At 38.6% G+C, this 20326-nt stretch overlaps 1 protein-coding gene across 2 annotated transcripts in view; it reads right to left on the bottom strand.

Moving 5' to 3' along the window:
• Window positions 1–434: 434 nt before the first annotated feature.
• The window catches only part of kcnq1.1 (potassium voltage-gated channel, KQT-like subfamily, member 1.1), a 111159-nt gene continuing 91267 nt past the window's right edge, over window positions 435–20326 (bottom strand). The window contains exons 13-17 of one of the 2 annotated variants that reach the window (XM_062033106.1): window positions 17352–17427; window positions 8993–9087; window positions 8648–8694; window positions 6168–6229; window positions 435–2868 (exon numbers count right to left, since the gene is read on the bottom strand). In XM_062033106.1, coding sequence (XP_061889090.1) covers window positions 2653–2868; window positions 6168–6229; window positions 8648–8694; window positions 8993–9087; window positions 17352–17427 — 496 coding nt within the window. In that variant the 3' untranslated portion in view covers window positions 435–2652. The remainder of the gene's footprint in view (window positions 2869–6167; window positions 6230–8647; window positions 8695–8992; window positions 9088–17351; window positions 17428–20326) is intronic. The other variant, XM_062033115.1, reaches the window with a different exon arrangement.

Here is a 20326-nt window from a genome sequence, read left to right as displayed (position 1 = left end):
CTATATTGGTGAAGAGCTCGGTCATCCGGGAGAAGTTTAGAGTAGAGCTGCTGCTCCTTCGCATCGAGAGGAGCTCGTTCAGGTGGCTCTGGGATCTAATCTGGATGCTTTCTGGACGCCTCCCTGGTGAGGTGTTCTGGGTATGCCTAGCCGGAAATGGCCACAGGGCAGACCTAGGACACACTGGAGGAATTCTGTCTCGCAGATCCGTCTTTCTCTGGTGAAACTAGAAGATGTAGCCAGAGCCTGGGAAGTTTGGGTTTTTCTACTGAGACTGCTTCCTTTATAGCCCGGATAACCGTAAGAAAATGGATGAAGGAACAGGTGATCGAAAACACTGACCATTGCTTCTTTAATCAACAAAGAAAGCAAGTGATTACATAATTAAGGTTGAACATCAGCAGCTGTCAATTCTGCAAGGCAACAGGACATAGCAACAGTATTTGCTAAAAGCATGATAAGTACCATGGAGAGATTTGATAAACCTTTTATTGCTAATAATGAATACATCAATACAAATACCATGGAGTTCATATAGTGATTACAGCATGTAATAGTAATACATGTTTTAATATTAAAATAAAAAAGTGCTTTCGAAAACGAGGCACTTGGAAAAAAGACAACATCATCTGATCCCAGGTGGAACAATCCCAAAACACAGGAGGGAATTCACTGGCCAAATAATTCACACTTGTCAAGCCTGCGTTTTACAGAGTAAGGTAACAACCGTATTTTACCCTCCTCTTTGTGCGCCCCCAACCATTGCTGTACTTATCAGTATTTTTCATTTCATGAAAAACAATCCTCTCCAGGGCCTCATGTACAAAGAGTTGCGTGGCTTTCCTACTAAATACGGATGTGCGATCAAATCCAGAAAATGCTGTACGCCAGTAAAACATTCAGATGTATGAAAGTGTTCGCACGCACAAATCCAAGCACCTTTTTTGTTACATCGCAATCTACTTGGAATCTACCGCAGACGTCTGGAATGGCCAGATCACGGCCACTAATCAATACAAAAATCATATAGCTGGTAATCCGACATGTGATTTCGTCCCGCAAGTGAAAACCAATAGTGGTCGACCAAGCTAAAATGGCAGTGCGCCTTATAATCCGGTGCGCCTTAAGGTCCGTAAAACACAGCATCTGTATTTTACACTGTTGTCTGCATGTAAAACTATAATTACTCTCTATAAAATCTGTTTGTGTTAATATTTTTGGGTGTTTGGAACGGGTGAATTAAACTTGCACTATTTCTCATGAGAAATGTTTTCTTTACGGTTTTTGTACGGTTTGATCTTCCTTTTGGAACGGCTTTCTAACTAAAACCGAGTTACCACTGTACTTGTGTGTTAAATTGTCCACAATTAATTTCCTTTATTGGTATTTCAGCTAAGCACACAGCTGCCCAGTGGGAATATGCATTTGTAGTTTGACAATACAGAGTACATGTGCTTACAGTGAGAGGTCTTTTTATACTAGAACTCTCAGCACGACTAGGTTAGGTTTTGTTAGTCATCTTTCTGTTAATCAAAACATAATTATTTAGAATTTGTAGTTATAATCTTTAGATTTAGCCTGATTGTTTAGGTATATTCTGTCTGGTGTATATTGAATATATACTTTATGTTTTAGATCAATGTATATTATATGTCTGTAAACAAAAAGTAATATATACAGTCGTGGTCAAAAGTTTACATACACTTGTGAAGGACATAATGTCATGGCTGTCTTGAGTTTTCCAATAATTTCTGTAGTAAATTGTCTCATTTACTCTCTGTAAAGCACCAGTTCCATTGGCAGCAAAACAGGCCCAGAGCATAATACTACCACCGCCATGCTTGACGGTAGGCCTGGTGTTCCTGGGATTTTCTCCTCCGAACATATTGCTGTGTATTGTGGTCAAACAGCTCAATTTTTTTTTCATCTGACATCACATGGACAAAGATAAGACCTTCTGGAGGAAAGTTCTGTGGTCAGATGAAACAAAATTGGAACAATGAAAAAGGAGGGTTACCTCCAAATTCTTCAGGACAACCTAAAATCATCAGCCCGGAGGTTGGGTCTTGGGCGCAGTTGGGTGTTCCAACAGGACAATGACCCCCAACACACGTCAAAAATGGTAAAGGAATGGCTACATCAGGCTAGAATTAAGGTTTTAGAATGGCCTTCCCAAAGTTCTGACTTAAACGTGTGGACAATGCCAAAGAAACAAGTCCAACATTTAGCTGAACTGCACCAATTTTGTCAAGAGGAGTGGTCAAAACATTCAACCAGAAGCTTGCCAGAAGCTTGTGGATGGCTACCAAAAGCTTCTTATTGCAGTGAAACTTGCCAAGGGACATGTAACCAAATATTAACATTGCTGTATGTATACTTTTAACCCAGCAGATTTGGTCACATTTTCAGTAGACCCATAATAAATTCATAAAAGAACCAAACTTCATGAATATTTTTTGTGACCAACAAGTATGTGCTCCAATCACTCTATCACAAAAAATAAGAGTTGTAGAAATTATTGGAAACTGAAGACAGCCATGACATTATGTTCTTTGCAAGTGTATGTACACTTTTGACTATTACTGTATATTTTTTAACTGTCCTCTAAAGAGAGCAGAAGGCCCGCTGATGGATTAGATTGATACTTAGATATTAGTTGCTATCCTCTGATGTGCCAGACATTGTGATTGGACAACTTGGCGACAAAGTCAGCTGCTCATAGCTTGGCAGGCTATCCTGGTTGTGTAAGACATTGGTCGTCTGTAGCCTCAGACTACCGCCACCTTCAACCCCACTGGCGTCCCTCTGGTCCAGCAAAGAAGTCAGGGAGTTCGCAATGCGCTTCAGCATCAGATCCATGTTTGTCATCTATGCAGAGTTAATTGAATGTATGAATACTAGTTGAGAAAATACAACTTTTATACTCATGATGCAGTCAGCTTCGTAGTAAAACTCACTTACGGACCTTTAAATGGATGAACTCACAATTGGAGTAAAGTTACTGAGGAAGTTGGTAAATACGTTTCAACAAAATAAAAATGGCAGCAGGATGCAGATACATGCTATTTGTGTTAAAAAAAAAAGTGATTCACATCCAAATCGCCATTTTTATTTATTCAGATTCTAAATCGATTCAAAATTATAAAATGTAATTTTAAAACGTTGTGATTTTATTTTATTTTTTAAGAATTAATGTTTTGATTAGTAACAATAGACAACTATTTTTGATATAATCATTGATACTGTTTTCTTTTTTTAGTATCGTATTCAGTTCAGTTCAGTTTATTTCGAACATGCAATGTAATGCTAACATATTTCCAGTTTTTTTCATTACAGCACGTCCGAAAAGGAGTAGGAAGAAGCTGAGCTTATTTAATCCAACCCATTTTCATACCATAGCAATTTTATCCCATTTCCTTGTTCTCTGTAACAGGGCAGTGAATAAATAAATGCTAAATAAATAATATACCATAGTAAGTAAACAAATATTAAATACATAAATAATCTTTATCTGAAAAAAAAAAGCATTGTATTTGTATGTCTTTGCAATTTATTTGTAAATTTCTATCCCAAGTATTAACCAATCTAAAAAAAGAACCCCAACTCCAACCCAATTCCAGCTTTACAATACCTGGGATATAAATTTACAAATCAATTGCAAAGACATACAAATACAATACATTTTTTTTAGATAAAGATTATTTATGTATTTGATATTTGTTTACTTACTATGGTATATTATTTATTTAGCATTTATTTATTCACTGCTCTGTTACAGACAACAAGGAAATGGGATACAATTGCTATGGTATGAAAATGGAGATTGTTTAACATTCTTTGATGTTTTAAAAATAAGAACCGCCAAAAAAATATGGTGTGGTAATACACTTTTCCACCATTAGTGGCAGTAAAGAAAATTTCAAACAAACAGAAGAAGTCTTGCGTTAAAGCAATAGAGAAGTTCCTTAAGCGCAAAAATTATGACTAAAGTGGTGAAGTTGTATTTTCATTTTAACTTTAATTTCATTGACCGTTTATTGTATTTATTTTAGCACAACATAATTGTATGTAAATACATTTTCCATGAGATATTTATGAGTATTAGTATTTATTGTTCTAATTAGCCTGACTTTGGCCTAAGGTTCTGTGATTAACACATTCTTTCATATCATTTGACACGGTTTATCTTGCTAAACTGTAAGTAGGTTAGATATAATTATTAAATATGATTAAAATCAAGAGTAAGGTTACTCATTCATCGTTAATATTTGAGTGGGTCCCGGGCCCAAATGTAGTGGAAAAGTTGGGTCCCGAGGTCAAAAAGGTTAAGAACCCCTGATTTCCAGTTTATATCGAATACTACTAGCAGATAGTATTTGTGGATTGTCTTGAATCCTGAATTATAAGCACAAAATAAGTGCATGTTTCAAATAAGTGCACGACTAATTTCTTAGGGCAAAGCAGACATGGTAAATAGACCACGATATAGCCATCTTACTCTGCAGTCAATGTTAAATGGCCACGCTCGGCCTTCCAGAGCTTTCCATTCAGCCCCCAGAATAAAACTATTATAGTCATGATAAGAGTCCTGGCACTGAATCTATTTCAAGTGGGACATTTTATTGTGAAAATCCGAGACGACCAACAGCAATTTCCTTTCAGCTTTGTAGCGTATATTGCAAGCACAGACAGGAATTTACTGTGAGTTCACAGAGGAGATTACTTTTAAAATAGCAAGAAATATTACTGACAATACAGTGAAACCTCAATTTAAAAACCCCTCAGTCTACAAACTTTTCGATTTACAAACAACAGACCAAATATGCGTCGTTATACGACCCCTGTCTCAGTGTACGAGTGTTTTGCTAATTACATCTTTATGTGCCTTTTAACTGCTTTCAGGCTTTTTACAGCATTTTTCTAGTTTTGCTAGCTCCATATGTGTCCGAAGAAAAGGTGGTGTGAAACATTCAGGAAGTATCTACAGCGTTGTTGACACTGCCTCCCCCTTTCTTTGGCTGCACACCAAAAAGATTAACCAAAATAAGCGGTAAAGTGGATTTAATGTTTTTTTTTATAATCATTGTAGTGACCTGGCTGTTAAAGTTAAGGTAATTTGTGATTTCAAACTTTGAGTGCACCACAGGGCTAGTGACAATGTGTGTGTGCGTGTCGGCAGGGCGACTACAAATGAAGACAGTTCAGTTGTTCTTGTTTAGTTATGTTTGTTGAATATAAAGTACTGGATAACGATTGATATTATGTTCAGAGTGTACAAACTTTTACTAAAATATAGACTTTTGTCAAGGCTGGAACCCATTATTCATATTTACATTGTTTCTTATGGAGACATACAAACTTTTCTATTTACAAACCCTGTTTAAGAACTAATTAGGTTCGACTTTATTATTTGTAGGGAATTAACTATCACTGACTAGCTATCATGCATACCTATTAATCTTATGTTGTATTTTTCCGCCATCTAACACAATAATATGATGGACTGATCTGTTTAACATTGGATTTGGCTTTTGAAATTGAATTTAATGTTTTTGTTTAATTGAATTACTTACAAATAGTTTAGTATTGATTGTATAAGAGCACAAATAGGTTCAGTTAGCTTAGCATCCGACCCTCAAAGTGTCTGCTGAGAAAATGTTGGGGAGAAATTGTAATACTGTATAAGTGACATACAATTTGGTACAGTTAGCAATTAACTAGTGGTCAAGTTTGTTATTACAGACTCATAATTTTTCGAAACCTCTGACTAAAATATTATTAATTCATAAAAATTGAGGGGGATATACTGTAATTTGTACCACATGTTGATATAAATAAACCGAGAAATGCAGATGTGTATCAATTAATTTTAAAGCCTATCATCGCCAGATGTATGAATCTAATGCATTGTATTCTGTTGTTAGACTTAATAAGTATTATATTTACTTTATACACAAATTATTGCTGTAGATGTCCCATTTACTTATGTTTGATGCAGTTTAATTTGGACATTGTCAAAAAGACAACAAAGCGACTGCGAATGTGGTGCATTTCCCGTTTGTGAGTTTAAAGCACTGTTTCTGACCTGACATTTTTACAGAATGACACCATTAGATAAAATGTGGAGACAGGCAGCAGAAATCTGCCCAACATGACATAAACTTCACCTTGTCCTCCATCCTGCTGAGACGGGTTCCAATGGAGTTGTTTCCCCTGTCTCTGGCACCGTCTACAAACAGAAACAAATCACTAATTTAGCCTGCCTCTTGGTAATGTTACAATTGTCCATGCCAACAAAGCAAGAGTGCCTGACAGAAAACACCCACCGTAGAGTAAGGCTCCACTTTTCAAAATGTGCTAGCTTGATGCTAGTTTACGTTGGATTTGCCATAGACATGCTCCTGATTAGCAATAGCGATTTTTCATGGCCATTTAAACACATCCAAATGTAGTAATGAAAACTACAACTGAAATTCACGTTACAATCAAACAGCAGGTGTGTAATAAGTACAATACTTACAATAACAACACTTTTTGGGGCGTAACAAAATACTAGCGTCAGCTTAATGGCAAAAACTACTTCCTGGCTAGGCAACACACGATAGTTTATACAATCCTGCTGTCTAACATCTTGAAACTGCACCTGTATGCAAAGTTCTATTATATAATACTTGCAAATGAGACGTAGAAGTGTAAAAAATATAACAATTGGACAGCACAGTTAACATAATCAGCTCATTGGTAAATTGTACATTCTACAGAGGCACTATAGAGAGCCTACTGACCAACTGCATCTCTGTCTGGACTGGAGCCTGCAGTGCCTCAGACTGGAAGTCTCTGCAAAGAGTGGTGAGGACTAGAGATGTCCGATAATATCGGCCTGCCGATATTATGGGCCGATAAATGCTTTAAAATGTAATATCGGAAATTATCGGTATCGTTTTTTTAATTATCGGTATGATTTTTTTTTTTAAAATTAAATCAACATAAAAAACACAAAATACACTTACAATCAGTGCACCAACCCAAAAAACCTATTATATCATTCACACCTCATTCACACAAAATAGTTGTTTCCTTCTGTTATTAATATTCTGGTTCCTACATTATATATCAATACAGTCTGCAAGGGATACAGTCCATAAGCACACATGATTGTGCATGCTGCTGGTCCACTAATAGTACTAACCTTTAACAGTTAGTTTTACTAATTTTCATTAATTACTAGTTTCTATGTAACTGTTTTTTATATTGTTTTACTTTCTCTTTTATTCAAGAAAATGTTTTCAATTTATTTATCTTATTTTATTTTATTAATTTAAAAAAAAAAGGACCTGATCTTCACCATACCTGGTTGTCCAAATTAGGCATAATAATGTGTTAATTCCACGACTGTATATATCGTATCGGTTGATATCGGTATTGGTAATTAAAGAGTTGGACAATATTGGAATATTGGATATCGACAAAAAGCCATTATCGGACAATTCTAGTGAGGACGGCGGAAAAGATCATCAGGACTCCTCTTCATCCTATCCATGAATAGATTAACGTGGACCCCGACTTAAACAAGTTGAAAAACTTATTCGGGTGTTACCATTTAGTGGTCAATTGTACGGAATATGTACTGTACTGTGCATTCTACTAATAAAAATTTCAATCAATCGATCAAAATCCGGGAAATCGCAAAAAGCCGCTGCCTGACCAGAGCTCAGAAAATCTGCAGAGACTCCTCAAACCCCCACCAAGGACTGTTTTCACTGCTGGACCCTAGGAAGAGGTTCCGCAGCCTCTGTAACAGAGCAGCTTCTTCCCTCAGGCCATAAGACTCTTGAACGCATCATAATAATCCCCTCAATTCCCCCCAAAACAGATTAACTCGCTGGAATATAAAGACAATATAACATACATCCATAAACGTGGATGCATATGCAAAAGTGCAATATATTTATCTGTATTTATATCTGCACCTTATTGCTCTTTTATCCTACACGACAATGAGCTAATGTAACACAATTTCGTTCTTATCTGTACTGTAAAGTTCAAATTTGAATGACAATAAAAGGAAGTCTAAGTCTGAATCTAGTCTAGTCTAAATGTTAAATATATTATATTGAACAAATTAACATGTATTTACACATGAACACACACAGAAGTACCGTAAAATGGTACTGTTGAGTATTCTTATCCATTTTTAGGGTACTGGTGAATTGGTACCGTATCGTTTTTTAAATTAAAATGTTTTAAATAAACCTTGGTGGCTTATACAGTATGTGTATAAGTACTTTTTGTGCACATTTAACAATACCATGATGATAATGATACCCGTGATATGAAGTGTTTTTTATCGTTACAGAATGTAGTGAAGTGTGAAGTGAATTATATTTATATAGCGCTTTTTCTCTAGTGACTCAAAGCGCTTTACATAGTGAAGTCCAATATCTAAGTTACATTTAAACCAGTGTGGGTGGCAATGGGAGCAGGTGTCTTGCCCAAGGACACAACGTCAGTGACTAGGACGGCGAAAGCGGGGCTCGAACCTGGAACCCTCAAGTTGCTGGCACGGCGACTCTACCAACAGAGCCATACCGCCCAAAAAAGTTGTAAAAGTTGTAGCACTCAAAAGGGGAGTGAAACCGTGAATTACCTGCTCCTGTCTGGAACATTGTAATCTTCCCTAATGACTGGTCCAGTCTGAAAGAAATAAGTAGATGTTCAACTCAAATCAAATGGTCTGTCATTTGAAAAAAAAAAAACCCAGTAAATTTAATTAAAAGTCATTTTGATTGTACTGCATATGAGTAGCTCACAGTTGAGAACAAGACCACACACATGCAGGGATGATGGCAAGGATGAGTCAGAGCGATGGGGATTCAAAACCAAAGCTATTGCAGCCCCTACTCTCTTATCGACCCAACATCTTCCTTGTCTGCTGTTGTGGTGAAATCGTTGAGGGCTTATCTGTGCAAAGTTTGTCAGTGACAACATTTACCTTCTCTGGACTTCCTTGATCCGCACCATGAGGTTGAGGTGACCCTGGGAGTATTGCTCAATGACATCCCGGACATCATATGGCTTACGAGCTTGCTGTTAAGAAAAAGAACATTGGGGTCTCCTTTAAAAAAAAAAAAAATCTTAAAATGTTTGCTCAAGCACATGTTTTCTTCGAAATACCCCACGAGATATTTAAAGGAGAACTACACTTTTTGGGGAATTTTGCCCGTCATCCATAATCTTTAGGATACACCTGTATTTTAAAGTTAAAGTTAAAGTACCCATGATTGTCACACACACACACTAGGTGTGGCAAAATTATTCTCTGCATTTGATCCATCACCCTTGATCACCCCCTGGCAGGTGAGGGGAGCAGTGAGCAGCAGCGGTGGCCGAACCCGGGAATAATTTTTGGTGATTCAACCCCCAATTCCAACTCTTAAAGGCCTACTGAAACCCACTACTACCGACCACGCAGTCTGATAGTTTATATATCAATAATGAAATCTTAACATTGCAACACATGCCAATATGGCCGGGTTAACTTATAAAGTGCAATTTTGAATTTCCCGGGAAACTTCCGTTTGAAAACGTCTAGGTATGATGACGTTTGCGCGTGACGTCAATGGTTGAAGCGGAAATATTCGGACTCATTGTATCCCAATACAAACAGCTCTGTTTTCATCGCAAAATTCCACAGTATTCTGGACATCTGTGTTGGTGAATCTTTTGCAATTTTTTTAATGAACAATGGAGACTGCAAAGAAGAAAGCTGTAGGTGGGATCGGTGTATTAGTGGCTGGCTGCAGCAACACAACCAGGAGGACTTTGAGTTGGATAGCAGACGCGCTATCCGCCGCTAGCCGCTGACCGCATCGATGATCGGGTGAAGTCCTTCGTCGCGCCGTCGATTGCTGGAAAGCAGGTGAGCACGGGTGTTGATGAGCAGATGAGGGCTGGCGTAGGTGGATAGCTAATGTTTTTAGCATAGCTCTATCAAGGTCCCGTAGCTAAGTTAGCTTCAATGGCGTCGTTAGCAAAAGCATTGCTAGGCTTCGTCCGGCGGTACAGCATTAACCGTGTGGTTACAGGTCCAGTGTTTAGTAGTATTGTTGATCTTCTGTCTATCCTTCCAGTCAGGGGATTATTTCTTTTGTTTCTAACTGCATGTAAGCACAATGCTATCACGTTAGCTCCGTAGCTAAAGTGCTTCACCGATGTATTGTCGTGGAGATAAAAGTCACTGTGAATGTCCATTTCGCGTTCTCGACTCTCATTTTCAAGAGGATATAGTATCCGAGGTGGTCTAAAATACAAATCCGTGATCCACAATAGAAAAAGGAGAAAGTGTGGAATCCAATGAGCCCTTGTACCTAAGTTACGGTCAGAGCGAAAAAAGATACGTCCTGCCCTGCACTCTAGTCCTTCACTCTCACGTTCCTCATTCACAAATCTTTCATCCTCGCTCAAATTAATGGGGCAATCGTCGCTTTCTCGGTCCGAATCGCTCTCGCTGCTGGTGTAAACAATGGGGAAATGTGAGGAGCCCTTCAACCTGCGACGTCACGCTACTTCCGGTACAGGTAAGGCTTTTTTATCAGCGACCAAAAGTTGCGAACTTTATCGTCGATGTTCTCTACTAAATCCTTTCAGCAAAAATATGGCAATATCGCGAAATGATCAAGTATGACACATAGAATGGATCTGCTACCCCCGTTTGAATACAACAATTTCATTTCAGTAGGCCTTTAATGCTGAGTGTCAAGCAGGGAGGCAATGGGTCCCATTTTTATAGTCTTTGGTATGACTCGGCAGGGGTTTGAACTCACAACCTACCGATCTCAGGGCGGACACTCTAACCACTTGGCCACTGAGCAGGTTTAGAATTTTCTGTGCATTCTAAATAGTGAAGAACTGCAAGAAGGAGGTGGCTAACAATACAGGTAATGAGGATTAGGCCAGGGCCGATATTCGATAAGTCAATCAACCGACGATAAATTAAAATTTAAGTCGGTAAGTTTTCTAATGTCGATAAATTGCCATGTGCATGCTTCAAGACCATTTATGCTTTTTGTCGCTTTTAGCGGGTACGTGCGTTTGTACAATAGCGGAACGAAAAGACGGGGGTGAATTATCTTGTCCTCATGAAGTGTCTTTGACTCTTTGTGCCGCCGTCCTGCTAGCATCATCTAGTTAGCATGTAGCAGCTAACCTGGACAAAATGATCACCACCAATATTTTAGTTTAAACCTTTGGAACAAGATGAGCCTGTCAACACTGAGAAGCCAGTTTGCCGAATGTGCGCGACTACAACAACGCCCACTTTGAACACAATCACTCGACATTCCACGCTCCCTTTGCGTTTGGCGAACAAGCCAGGTCAAAATGGTGTGCGCTCACAGAAAGTGTGGTTAAATACAAAACCCAAAACCAGTGAAGTTGGCACGTTGTGTAATTCGGAAATAAAAAGAGAATACACTGATTTGCAAATCCTTTTCAATTTATATTCAATTGAATACACTGCAAAGACAAGATATTTAATGTTCGAACTGAGAAACAACATTTTTGTTGTAACACATGCAGAATGTGGCTTGGCATTGTCTTGCTGAAATAAGCAGGGGCGTCCATGAAAAAGACGTTGCTTGGATGGCAACATATGTTGCTCCAAAACCGTATGTACCTTTCAGCATTAATGGTGCCTTCACAGATGTGTAATTTACCCAAGCCTTGAGCACTAATACATCCCCATACCATCACAGATGCTGGCTTTTGAACTTTGCGCCTATAACAGTCCAGAAGGTTCTTTTCCTCTACGTCCAATTTCCAAAAACAATTTGAAATGTGGACTCGTCAGACCACAGAACACTTTTCCACTTTGCATCAGTCCATCTTATAAGTGTATATGTTTTTTTGTTGTTGTCTTTGTTTCACTTTTATAGCTGTATGTAGAAAAGGCTGGTTGCATCCGCTTTGCCCTTTTTATGTCTTTAATGTCCTTTGTGTTCTTTGATGTTTGATGTTTCCCCTCTTACACACATCCTTATGTGTGCTATGGCTAAGAGTTTTTTTCCTTGGCCTCAGTCTGGACCTCCTCTCTGGGGCCTAGGCTTAGACTGGCGTTGACCTGTTTCTCACCTTTTTGTAAGGGGTGCTGGAAGTTGGCAGACCTGTAAGCGATCCTGTTCTGTCTCCCTGTAATGTTTGTCTGATCTTGAATGGGATTGTGCTGAAAATATCAATTTCCCCTCGGGGATTAATAAAGTATTTCTGATTCTGATTAATGATGGGATTTATGCCTCTTTGAAGGGAACCAGATATTGAGGAGCCGTTCCTTTAAAAGAGCAGTTAAAAAGGCTGGCTCGTTCCTATATTTATTTTTCTTTAAAGTAACAAGTTTTCATCAAGGAAACAATCACTTGTGGCAGTTAATAAGATAAAAAAATTGGTCAATAAATCAAAATGTATGCATTACACTAATATAAACATATAGGTGAGAATTATTTTTGAAATATTGATAAAAAATGTGTTACCATTGTAAACGATCCACAAGATGGTGAAACTTTCCCATTCTTTGACAGTGTCGTTACTATGTCCGCTTTACCGTGCATGTCATCAACACCGCGGATTGCGCAGAAGTGCACCCAAATGCAACGTTTCCTTCATTTTGTTTTCTTTTCCAGGTGCTAATATCTCTTTTCTAATTCCAAATACAGCGGCGAAGGCTATGTCTACACTAAGCCGGATAACCCCTTAAACGAATAATTATTTAGCCTAAGCCCCGTTTCGGCCACACTAAATCATCGTTTAAGGTCGCCCTCCTCTGACATTTTTTTACACGGTTAAGTGCGCCGTCTATTTCTTGAATCTCCGGCTCTTAGCTTTGTATGGACTCATTGATCGTTTACAAACTGAGTTCGGAGAGGAAGTGACGCCAAAAAGACCGTGCACCACACACGATGTGACGTCAGAAAGAACACAGCCAGCTTCATAAGCAGCTTCGGAAGCAGATTTTTACATATATCCATATTTAAGTGTTACTTCTTTAATTTTCATAGTCATATTACAAAACAGCTAGTGTTCTTCCAATTGTGCTCTTTTGGTCTGCAAGTACTGTGTGTCGGCCTTGAAGCATTGGTATGCAGGTAGTAGCCATAACTCGGGAGTAGCCATAACAACGAGGGTGGGAGCGAGGGACAGAGGGAAGAAGACAGCACTTCCGTGGGTTTGGGAGAGAGATCGATCTTAGCTGCGCGAGTGAACGCTTCTGTACTGGATTGGTCTCATTCTATTTCCAAAGCTTTGGAAATAAATTACAAAATACCTATTATGTTTCTGGTGGTCCTTCTACTCAGCTAAAGTGTCATAAAAAGAACTTGGGAGTGACCAGCAACTTAAATCCCCTTGGAGGAACATCTGGTCAGACGCAACAATTTGGGGGCTATCGTCCGGGATGACACGCTTAAATCTAATTTAAGAACTTGCACACAAAGCAACACTGGAGGTGACTATGACTTGCCCTTTTTCCGCGCATGCGTACTAGGTCGCGTTGTGCCGGCGGACGGAGGGGTGGTCTTAAACGACCATTGTGTGTGTGTGGACAAAGATAAGGTTAGGTGGGATTTACTCTGGATAACCTTAGCCGGCTTAGTGTAAAACGGGCCTAAAAGCTAGAGTAGTTCAGGTGCCTAATATACTCCTCCCCGAAGTTAACTGCCCGCCTGAGTGCATGCGCACGATATCTTTCACATGAATAGAGCCTTCTGGGACGACTTTAACGCAGTGATGTCCTTAGTCCTTTAATAAATAAAGCCAATGAAGCTGATTTTCATTCTGATTCTGAATGTGATTATGCGCAATTCGCATAAAGAACAGCTCTCTAATTAAATATTTTTCGGTTCTCATCTTCACTTGAACGAGCCGTTCAAAAAATTTGACTCGTTCGCTACCGTCACATTAATGACATTTTAAAATACAATTTCTTAAATGATTGATTGATTGATTGAAGCTTTTATTAGTAAATTGCACAGTACAGTACATATTCCGTACAATTGACCACTAAATGGTAACACCCCAATACGTTTTTCAACTTGTTTAAGTTGGGGTCCACGTAAATTAATTCATGGTAAGACGTGTTCAATGCCGATGATCTTGTGAACAGCCTTATTACTTCAGTTAAGACGTCACGTAAGCTACGTCATATAGTATGTAATGTTTATTTAACACATTATTAAGATAAATGACTGCAACAAAAAGTGTTTATGGTCCCAGGGACAGGCCTGCAACAGCAGAACTAAAGAAAAGTCAGCAACCTTGTTGACACTCAGCAGCAGCTGGGGATTAAATGTGCCGATCCAGCTCTGATATTGCTGGCTAGTCAACCACGCCATTTAAAATCCGCCCACGGTCTGTGATTCAGCACCTCTTGTCTTTCAACATTTCACAATTCTCATCACCGGTACTCAATTTGAGTGCTTGGAAGAATGTGGGGAAACAAGGAGTGTTATGTTAGTTAACGATTGGGAGTGAAAACCAACGGAATGTTTCAGAACTCTGTCAATCCAACAGATTTTTTTCGTAATAAGTTTTCTGAGAACCCCTTAAAAAATTCTCACAATCATGTTGGTGAATCAGGCCCATTGTCCTGAGTGGCCGCAGTCGATTCGCGTGGGTTAAATTCTGAGACCATTCGAGGATAGCAAATGAACGTGAGTAATTGATAGGCCCATAAATATTATCTTAGACTCTGGCTCAATCCTGAACTCTCCTTTAAGCCACACATTGATCTCATTGTTAAAAAAAACCCGATTTGGGCCTGATTTACTAAAATCCAAATACCATGCTCTAAACTATGAATTAGCATGCACTATAGAGGGCTGTGGATTTCACAATGCATTGCCAGAAGCCGTAATAAAGAGTTACACGTAGAATTTCCGAACTATTCAGTGAAAAATAACATTGCACCATCTGTGAGACGATGGAGAAATACTGTGAGTCATTGGATAAGAATTCCGTTTGTCGTTACAAGGAGAAAACCGTCGTAATTGGATACAAGGATCCGTACAAGATCGACAAGTCTGAGTGGAGCAGAGGCCATGACATCTTCCCTCCATTTTTCAACCAAGTCCACTTTATACTTTGAAGGACTTTCAAAATGACACAAGTCTAGACGTTTGTGTTTATCTCTAAAAACCCAGTGGACATTGTGTCGTCAAAACAGGCCAGAGTAATGCACTCTCAGAAATGATCCGACCCAAGTTTGACACCCTGGATAATCACGGATAACCAATCAACACACTGTGACTGTAAGGCAGGATTGGGAGAATCATGTTCTCAGGTCACTTCTGTTTTTTTATATGTAAAGAATACAGTATGAGATACAGGATGAGAGAAGTGAGTACTATTTTTATCAATACAACAACTGTCAAAGTTCTTCGACCAAGCACATCAAGTTAATGCAAAGTAGGGCTGTCATTCATTTTAGATTCATTTTCATTTACAACATTTTCTTAATTACTTGAAATGAAATGATCCGAAGAAGTCGTCTTAGCATGTCACATCTCGGTTGATTGCAGCAATTAATGCTCAACTCTTTTTTTCCAGGAATACACTTAGGGATGCACTAAAGGCTAGCAATGTCTCTCCCACCTCGATTGGAGCATTTGACAATCACACACGTCGTCTGCATTATTAGTATCACTACTTGAATGATCAGCAACAATGGGCGAGATACAAACCAAGCCTTCTATTATAGCCATTGTGGGAAATGTATAAAAATCTGAACCCCTCTATTAGTGGGTGTGTTGCGTGTCACCTACTTAGACTGCATGTACAATTGAAAAGTAGTGCAGGCGGCCTTATTTAAATGAGGTTTTAGCGTGTTTGACTGACATTATGTGCCTTCCACATTCATGTTAATATGTGTGCGATGTTGTTGAACTAGCATTGATTACCTATAATATTTAACACTATCCATCCATCTATTTTCTACCGATTATCCCCTTCGGGGTCGCGGGGGCCGCTGGAACCTATCTCAGCTACAATCGGGCGGAAGGCGGGGTACGCCCTGGACAAGTCGCCACCTCATCGCAGAATAATGAACACATTTTCTGCAATATAGAATCGCAGTCTATAGACAACTGAAAGGCAATGAGAGGCAATGGACCATCTCAACAGATTACAATTATCCAAATGGAAGAAAATGCATATTGAAATATATTTTTTCAAATAGATACAATAATAATGATATATCTGCTATATGAAAAAAACACTAGCAGACACCAAAAGACATCAATCGTATTTGTTTTAATCAGCCCCTTAAGTCATTTAGCAGCTATGAAATTATAAAATGATATTGCTGAATAGACAATATGTCTAATTTTTTATTTTTTTTCTGGCAAGCATACGATATGTAGGAGCATTGTCTGTTTTTGTAGCGCGCGCACCCCTTATCTCACAGCCTTCTGCGCAACTGCCAATTTGCAAGTACTTTTCAGACGTACTAAAAATAGACGCAAAATAGCGCCTGCAAAACAGTGATCAGTCTTGATAGATCACGCTGCGTGTGCTGAATGTCTTTATTTGCATCGTCTCCTCCCAGTATTGTGGACATTCTGATGATCAGTACATATTCTGCATATTAATGTAGACAGACACGCTAAATTGACTGCACTCCTTATTCTGCTCACTCAAGAGACACACTCCAAGTTTGGTAGATCAGCTTTATCAAGTTTGCACGCGTTTTAGTACACGCAAACCTTTAGTAGATCAGGCCCTTTATTTGCTCAGTTGACTGTTTTACACTTCAAATCAGAAAAATAATAATTTCTCAATTGATTTGCCCCGTTATTGATTATGCTGATGTTATATTTTAAATCACCCCTGACACAAACCTTAGGCCACTTAACCCCTCTGTAAATATTTTCAGAATATTACTGACTTAGGGTAATTGAGATACATTTTTTTAGAAATAAAATATTTTTGACAAAGATCTGCAAAGTACTGGGGTCAAAAATGCGGAATTTTTCAAAATTATTATTTACACATTTTATCTATATATCTATATTGTTAAAATATTTAAATTATTTTAAAATGACAGGTATTTGTAATTGTAGTTCGCCAGTAATTTAGGCCTACATTCCGTTAGTATGACATATTGTTCTAGTCTCTGATGAATACTAAGATATTATAAATATCCAATACATTTCTCAGTATGATCAACACAGTTCTACACCACTGCAAACAACAACTTCAAATATGACAATATTATCCATTTTCAACTTTTTTCCACACTGCCAACTTTGTTTTTAGCTAAACAACAAAGTGCCCCTGTTCTTTACAACACGATATGTCATACTGACCTGAAACTTTGTCCTGGCCACATAATAGCACATCCTCTGGATCACACGGATGGCTCGTCTGTGAGACTCAGTTAGTCTGTTGAAAAGATTTCACATGAAAAAAAGTTTGATTATTCCTATGTATTACTGTCTAAATTGAAGAAACCAATATTTCACTTCAAATAAATATATATCATGGTGTCAAGAAGAGAGAGTGGTCATATTATGATTTGTTTTCTACATTTAAAACACTTTCTTATGGTCTACATAACATGTACTATTGGTTCTTTGGTCAAAATGTTGCATAAAATATGTTTTACAGATCATCTTCAAGCTGCTTTCTGACCGTCTCCTCAGGATGTGCTGTTTTGTAGGTCTTATTTACGTGCTTCCACTTCGACAGTGTCTTCTCCTCGCCATCTTTGTTGTGGTTTTTAGGGCTTTCTATATTTAGACTACTGACAGATTGTAAGTTATCGGAGTATGCATGTGCACGTACAAGCCCATCTGCCCCACAACAAGAGGATATAGAAAAAGAATGAACTTATTGACTACAACGTCAGACTACTTGGAAAAAGCTCTTCGGGTAAATCTCTACCATCTATGAAGATATTGGGAAAAATGTTACAAATTGGAAAAATTCCAAATAGCTCGTTTGGAGAAAGTATGAAGGAAGCCAAAATTGCTTTATTAATATCTCTGCCATGCCTCCATGGTTTGATTTAACATTTTCTGGACTTATGCAGATCACAAACACACAAAAACAGGTACCAATATGTAAGAAAAGTTGGTTTTGCATAATAGATCTCCTTTGAGTGCTTATTATGATCATCTATTTCACATGGGATCAAACAAATTGTGACATCAAGGTAATCATTAGGTAATTTTAATACACTGTTCCAAATTATTATGCAAGGTACATTTTACTCAAAGTTTCATAAAGAATTGATGCAAATGTCAGTCAGTATAATTTTTAAGTCATCAGTCGTTAAGAGTTTAATTCAAATTTCATTGAACAAACCTCAAAATGATAACAGTTTTTTTTACAATAAATACTGTAAATACAATAAATAACTCAAAGTCCACGGTTCCAAATTATTAAGCACAACAGCGTTTCAAGACATTTTATAGGCTGTAAAGAACGCAAAATGGTCACATGTTGAATCTGTAGTATTATAAGACCATATCAATTAGAATATTTTTGATTGAAATAACTTTTGAACAAACAGGCTGAGTTACGTGTTAATATAGGACCCCTTGCTTAATATCACTTTCATAAGCGTTGCATCCATTGAACTTGTGAGTTCTTGAACAGTTTCATCTTGAATTTCTTTGCAGGGTGTTACAATCGCATCCCAGGGCTGCTGCTTGGATATGAACTGTCTCCCACCCTCATAGATCTTTTGCTTGACGATGCTCCAGAGGTTCTCAATAGGGTTGAGATCAGGAGAGGATGGTGGCCACACCATCAGTTTCTCTCCTCTTATGCCCATAGCAGCCAGTGACTCAGTGGTGTTATTTGCAGCATCAGATGGGGCATTGTCATGCATGGAGATGATTTTTTTGTCGGAAGGTGCGGTTCTTGTTTTTGTACCATGGAAGAAAGTGGTCAGTCAGAAACTCTACGTACTTTGCAGAGGGTCATTTTCACACCCTCAGGGACCCCAAAGGGACCTACCAGCTCTCTCCCCATGATTCCAGCCCAAAACATAACACCCGCACCTAGGGGTGTAACGGTACACAAAAATTTCGGTTCGGTATGTACCTCGGCTTAGAGGTCACGGTTCGGTTCATTTTCGGTACAGTAAAAAAACAACTAAATATACATTTTTTGGTTATTTATTTACCAAATTTGTAAACAATGGCATAACATACATACATACAGGGTCCATTGCCAGGGTTAATGTAGTGAACATATATAAAATAAAAACTAAATAAGATAAGGCTCAGAATGGTTTCTTAACAAAACCTTTCTACATATAAAGTGCTTTTTTTGATTGATTGATTGAGACTTTAATTAGTAGATTGCACAGTACAGTAAATATTTCGTACAATTGACCACTAAATGGTAACATCCCAATAAGTTTTTCCACGTTAATCAACATTAAACTGCCTCAAATTGTTGCTCAGATTAAATAAAATGACTAAACTTTTCTTTTACATATAAAAAGTGCAACATTAAACAGTTTCAAGTCAACTCAGTCTCAGATTAACTTTTCTTCCCTCCCCCAGCCTGGCTAACTTGACAGTAAGAGGATATATGGGATCATTGTTCTTCCACCATAGAAGTGGGTCAAAATCTAGTTCTTAATGCAATATGGACTTATATCTGCTGCTATAAAAACATTTGTTATTGCTTTAGCCCTGCCTGACTCGCCGAGGAGAGGCTGCTTGAATGCGGTGGTGACGCTTCAAATGGATTAGCATGTGTTATGAGAGTAGCGTATGTGTGTGTGTGTGGCCCTTTAATATGTGACAGCATGTGAGGTGAGTGTGTGGGCGAGCGAGGTGAGGGAGCGGTAGCATGAGTGCGGGGAGTGGCTAGTGTTTTGTTGGATTGGCTGTGTGCAAGACCTCTATAAAGCCACGATTTGCAACTAATCACCGGACTCGTCATTTACCCTGGAGTCCGGAGCTGTAGAGACCCACTGCCGGGTAGAGTGAAGGGTTTTGCCCCCGAGAATACATCAGTCCTGGAGGAGTGTCTCCCCTGCACTCCTCGACTACGGTCTGGGAGCCGGAAGCAGGAAAGGTGCAACACATGTTTGACGTGTTGTCAGAAGCAGCTGCTGAACAATGTCGGCAAACCTCCGTCCTCCATTGTTGTATCGCGCAGCCAAAGTGTTCCCAAACGGGAGATCTTAACGAGTCAGGAGGGTCTTCCAGCTCTGGCTTTTACATGTCGCTGCTAGCATGTGTACTCGTTCGGTACACCTCCGAACCGAACCGAAACCCCCGTACCGAAACGGTTCAATACAAATACACATACCGTTACA

Source organism: Entelurus aequoreus, linkage group LG02 (genome assembly GCF_033978785.1).
Source record: "Entelurus aequoreus isolate RoL-2023_Sb linkage group LG02, RoL_Eaeq_v1.1, whole genome shotgun sequence".
In the NCBI taxonomy this organism is placed as follows: domain Eukaryota; kingdom Metazoa; phylum Chordata; class Actinopteri; order Syngnathiformes; family Syngnathidae; genus Entelurus; species Entelurus aequoreus.
This window is presented reverse-complemented; position numbering and strand designations above follow the sequence as displayed.